Raw genomic sequence first — 5,580 nt, 5'->3', positions numbered from 1 at the left:
GTATGAAAAATGAGATAAAGTAGGGTGGTGAAAGAAGGAAGGCAACAACATTTTCAAAACCACAGGGCACGGTTTATGGTGCTGCTCACAGTTTTTCAGCTGAACAGAGTAGAATTAATTAGTTGCAAAAGAAAAAAGACCCCCATGAAACCTTGCGTGACCAACTAGAGAATGAATAGAATTGAAGTACCTGTGCCATTCTGTCCACCCACAGCAAATATTTTGTCCTTTACAAACACCAGCCCATGATTCTTCCTGGCTTCAATCATTGGGCACAGCTCAGTCCAGCTGGAGAAAAAGAAAACCAGACAAAACAGGAACTCTCACTATTTAGTTTCTAGAAAATAAGTATAAAATAGTTAAATAAAACACAGTGTTAGGAAAATGAAATACAGAAGAAAGAAAAAGCTACCTTTCAAGTAACACTACAAATAACTGATTTATTAGTGCTTAACTCCAGAAAATTCCTTGCCATACACAATTGTTCCTATTCATCTGTACTTCAGTGATTCAGAGTGAGGAAAGCCACAGAAGCGACCAAAGAAAATCTCAACTTGTACAGCACTTACGTTTCGGTGGCTGGATCATACACTTCACAGGAACTTAGGACTCTTCCAGAAACGTTGTTCCCCAAGCTTCCTCCACACACGTAGATGAGACCGTTGGCCTCGACCATGCCGTGGCTGCACCGCTGAGTCAGCATGCTGGGCTTCGTGTGCCAGCTCTCTGTTCGCGTGTCATAGCACTCAAACAAATACAGTGCAGAATTTCCTTAAAAAAATAGAAACCCACCAAAGTGGCATTAATTTTTATGGTTGTCTTTCAAGAGAAGAGTCTAACAGTAATTACCAAATTGATGCTCTATTTGTTAGGTGAAATGGGAAAGCTGCTTCCCCACCTCCAAAAGCAGAACTAGCCAACTTGAAAGCTGGCTACTCAGAAAGTACATACTTGTACTTTTTTTAACTCTCATTCCAAAATATGCAATAAGTTTATAAAATTGCTATTTGTCTTTACAAACAAAAACAAATTATAAGAATATTCTTTTTTTTTTTTTGGGGGGGGGGGGGGAAGAGGAGGGCAGAGAGGATAGTCACTGAACAGAAATGTAATAAATTACCTATCATGTATGTTGTGAGCATCTCATGCTACTCTCACTTCATATGAATATATTGAACTTGCAGATGTGAAAGTGACACCAGCTTTGTAAACTTAGTACAGATTCATGTGAGGTTTTTTTCTGGACGCCATGTGACTTGCCAAATTCCCAGAGTACCTGTTCCCTTTGGAATTAGATAGGTTATGTCATAACTGACTCCTGAATTACTAGCAACCACAAGGCAGCTACCTCTCACTATTTTACTTTCTTCCTGGGGACTGGCAAATACTTATTTTCTGGAAGCGTGATGTCTGTGTACTTGTCCCTCAAGGGCCAATAAAACTATTAACAAAATCAAAAGCAATTTTCCTAGTGAAGATAGATGGGAGCTTAAACACTTCTGCTCAGGTAACCAGCTGAACCACAGCCAAAGCAGAGAACGCTAGATACAACTTTCTTGGAACTAGGATCCCTCTTTGTTTCAGTAGATCTATTCAGCTGGATCAGTTAAAGATGCCTTCTATTCTGCCTCTTTTTTTCTCAGCTTTTTTTTTTTTTTTTCTCTCTTCTAAAAATTATGTCTGTCCTACTAGCAGCATTCACTACTAGCTGAGGATTTGAACCCTCAAAACAATGCTATGTTTCCAGACACAAACTACAGCAGCAGACTTCTATAAACTGCACTTGTGTTTATACAATTCTTTGTGCTATCAGGAATCACATGGTAGGAGTAGAGTGGGACATTTTTTTTCCTTGATGTAAATACATATCCTTATTAGTCTGAAGCAGAAATTCTCATCCATGGGAAATACAGCAGAGCTGTCTTTATTGTCCTTCTTTAAAAAGCTAAAACCATGTTTTCAGTATGCAGTCAGGATATTAAATATTGTTCTTGCACCTAAAAACAGTGGGAGAATTTAGCATGTTTAGCTTCCAAACTCTGCTAGCTATTGCAAATAAAACAGTACTCCAATTCAAAAAGGGGAAATAAGCCCCATTTTCTTTAATGCACTGGCACAATAATTTGTTTTCTAAACTCTTCAATCAGTGCAAAAAAGCATGCAAGTTTAAGGTTTCTCTACAAACACTCTGCAGCATTTCCTCTGATTAATGGCTTCCCATAATTGCCTGCTCCAGATTAGAAAACACTAGATTCAGGATAGACAGACTCTTACAAGCAAGTAGTATTCACTGAATTCTAAAGAAAAAAACAGTACAGGCAAAATAAACTTTGTTATTAAATTCAGCTTTTACTCTTTTGCCTTGAATATTATTTATGGAATGCAAAGTGAAACTATGCAGTGATGCGAGGGTAAACAAGAGAAAACTCCTACATAAAAATTTCTAATGCAGTTCTATTAACCAACTACAATGTATTAGAAAAACTCTAGAAAGTTTGTATCATGCTGCCTCCTGAACGTGGCAAACTAGGAAGACTGACAAGACTTTTGTAGTATTCCGAGTTTCCCAATGCAGCCCTTAGGTAAACCTATTTATTTCAAGGGGTGGGAAAGGTGCCATTTCACATTGACCACAGTAGGTGGCGGTGAGGAACTGTCTCATCTGCTGCTACATTGCACCTCTTAAAATAAATTTTAGAACTCTAATAGCGTTACCTAATCGTCACAACTTCCCATTAAATTACTTATCTATGTTAAGCACCGATCACGACCTCTTTTCTTTCCCTTTGCTCACCTCCCTCTGCAGCACAGCAGAACTCAAAGATCTACTAGAAAATTTATCCCTGGATCTGAGTTGGTTTTTTGTTTGGTTGGTTTTTTTTGTGTTGGTTTTGTTTGTTTGTTCCCCCCCCTTCATCTTTTTCTGGCACACAGCTTATTTTAAAGCTTTATATTTTCATGCTTATAGTGTACCTACATTCCAACTTTTGGTTTGCTGACCATATACTGAATTTAGAAAAAAAAATTCAAAATGTTGTAACATAGCTTGTTGCCCACTAGGTTTCTTGTGGAGAAAAAACCCAGTGTTTTGTTTGGGTTTTTTTCTGTGATAAGTAATAACATCTAAAGAAAGTAGTATTTCTCCATTTGCTGCAGCAAACCAACAGAGTAACAAACTAACAGAGGGTAACTGCTGTCACTTGGAAAAAAAAAAAAGGGACAAATTCCTTTGTAGGGCTAGGTATGATTTCACTTTAAAAAGCAGTAGTTTCAAAAGCTTCTTTTCACCCCAGCCCCCTCCCACCCCACTTAAAAACCCTGATTAGGCCCAATATATGTTGTATACAAAGAATGCCATTGTCAAAAATGCTATGTATGCAGAGCAGCTGCAAAAAAATTTAAACCACACTGAGTTCTATGGATTTAAAGAAGTGAGCTAAGAGCAAAGTGGGAGTTCTAAAATGTATTTGCTTGTCCCTAGTTAACTCTTAAGAGCTGCAGTGTAGTTTATGCTCTAGTTAATAATTTTCAGTCAGTGAAACCATCTTAAAAACATGACAGCTAGATCTTTGGCTTGCGGGGAGGATAAGCTCCTAAATACGGGAAAAACTCCTAAATATGGGAAAACAAACTCATGAAGCTAACATGGCAACGTGCAGTTTCTTTTCAACAGAGTCATGCAAAAACCAGAAAAACTTCCAGGTATCTTTGTTTGTGCTATTTTTTTTTTTTGTTGTTGTTGTTTGGTTTAAAGATTTTTAGTGTCTTACCCACTTCTGAACCACCAGATGTATAAATTTTGCCCTCAGCAGCACAGGCTGCAAGGCTATCTCGAGGTGTTGGAGGTCCTAGCTTGGAATACCAGCTATCCTTCACCACATTGTAGCAGTCCATTCGCTTTATAGGGAAGAGCTGGGAACCACCCAAAATATAAACTACGTTGTCCCAGAAGACACAAGCTGCATCCCTGCGCTTTTCAAAGGGACATCGGATGTCTGTCCAGCTGTAATCCTGCATTACAAAGAACAAGTAATGTCTAATAGATTATAACACTTACCTGCACAGCGAGTGTTTTTCAAACAGAGCTTTTCATAGAGATTTAGATATGGTCAGTTTTAAAGTTCCTTTTCAAAACAAACATGAACACTGTTTATTGAAGAATACTCCTCAGGCGTACTCTTGAAAAATTCTCTTAGACACAGACATAGTTAGCTGCAATGAACCATGACATTATGAATTTCTATTTCCACATTCCCAGTACAGCTTCCCTGAAAACCGGATTTTCTTTTTTCTCCCTAACAGAATTGACCTCCTGCTGCTATCACGTCAGAAACAATGCATGTGGATCAATAAAGTAGGGTTGCATTTTTTTATAGGAATGAAAAGACATCTTACATATAGTAACAGATTATTTCTAATAAAAATAAAATACAGAATGTACCAAACAACAGCAGTGGAAGAAAGAGTAGATAATATCCAAATTGACAAGCAACTCAGTTAAAAAGCTGATACATACTTTATTACCATGACAACTAGAAGCTTATTTACAGAATTTACAAAACACAAATGATCTACAGCTATCCACAGTTGATAGCATGAGAAATAGGGTAATGCTCCATCACAAATACTGGCAGTCATGTTGCCTAGAAACTGATTGTGCATGGGTCAGCAAAATCGGCAATTATCAAGTATGGGCAGTAACACTACCCAAAGCCTTAAGAACACCAAACTCAACAACTGATGGCAGACCAGGAGAGCATACAGCACAAGGAATGCTTCTTGAGTAACAGCATCTCACATGTTCCATGAGCATAGCTTGTCCCCTATACTGAACAGGAAAGTATGGGACCTTCACTGTTAACTGTGCCACCTCAGGATGGTCTAGCTCAACCTGCTGAATGACCTTCATTGTAATGGTTCACACAAAATGTTACATCATTACATTTTCTTAGCAAGGACATACTTCAAACACCTTGGTCAATGAGGAAGAACAGCGACTCCTACATGGGGGTTCAAAGAAAGAGAAGCAGAGCATGTTATAGTCCAAAACATCTTACAATCTTTTCTTGTAGCATCCCCCATATCAAGAAGAGCTGGCAGGTGCATGTGGCCCTTTATGGTGAGAAACAGGTCCTGGGGCATCCTAGAAAGGAAAGCCATACTACAGCATGGCAAAATAAATAGCTGCATAAATCTTAAGAAAATGTCTTAGCGCATTGTGCAAGATCAACATATTTTCCAGTTCAAACTTCTGGCACTTTTACAAAAAAAAATCCTGTTGTTTTCTTTCACTGTTACAAAGGGCTGTGACCTGACCCATTTTTATGGCTTCAGTTCTTATCTCCCATTTCATTCACACCTTTACCAAGTGAAAAGCTGTAACCTGGGCGTACTCAGCTTGCAGGAGGCAGTTTAAGGCATTCTCCTGCAACGCTTTTCAGCGTTAGTGTGCACGACATAGAACTGATCTCAGTTTATGCATTTTATACTTCTAAGAAATATGCAGAAGAGTAGCTTTATGCCACAGTTTTATGCTTTATCCATAGAGCTCTGGGCAGCAGCAAGCATTTTTGGGGGGCT

General features: G+C 38.5%; 1 protein-coding gene across 1 annotated transcript in view; it reads right to left on the bottom strand.

Annotated features, from left to right (window-relative positions):
• Window positions 1–5,580, bottom strand: part of KLHL7 (kelch-like family member 7) — a 22,595-nt gene that overhangs the window by 2,090 nt on the left and 14,925 nt on the right. Inside the window, exons 8-10 of the mRNA XM_008949685.1 lie at window positions 3,771–4,011; window positions 570–771; window positions 191–288 (exon numbers count right to left, since the gene is read on the bottom strand). Coding sequence (XP_008947933.1) covers window positions 191–288; window positions 570–771; window positions 3,771–4,011 — 541 coding nt within the window. The remainder of the gene's footprint in view (window positions 1–190; window positions 289–569; window positions 772–3,770; window positions 4,012–5,580) is intronic.

This window comes from Merops nubicus, unplaced genomic scaffold, assembly GCF_000691845.1.
Source record: "Merops nubicus isolate BGI_N331 unplaced genomic scaffold, ASM69184v1 scaffold41861, whole genome shotgun sequence".
Lineage (NCBI taxonomy): Eukaryota > Metazoa > Chordata > Aves > Coraciiformes > Meropidae > Merops > Merops nubicus.
Note: the sequence above shows the minus strand (reverse complement) of the source record. Positions and strands in the feature narration are given on the sequence as shown.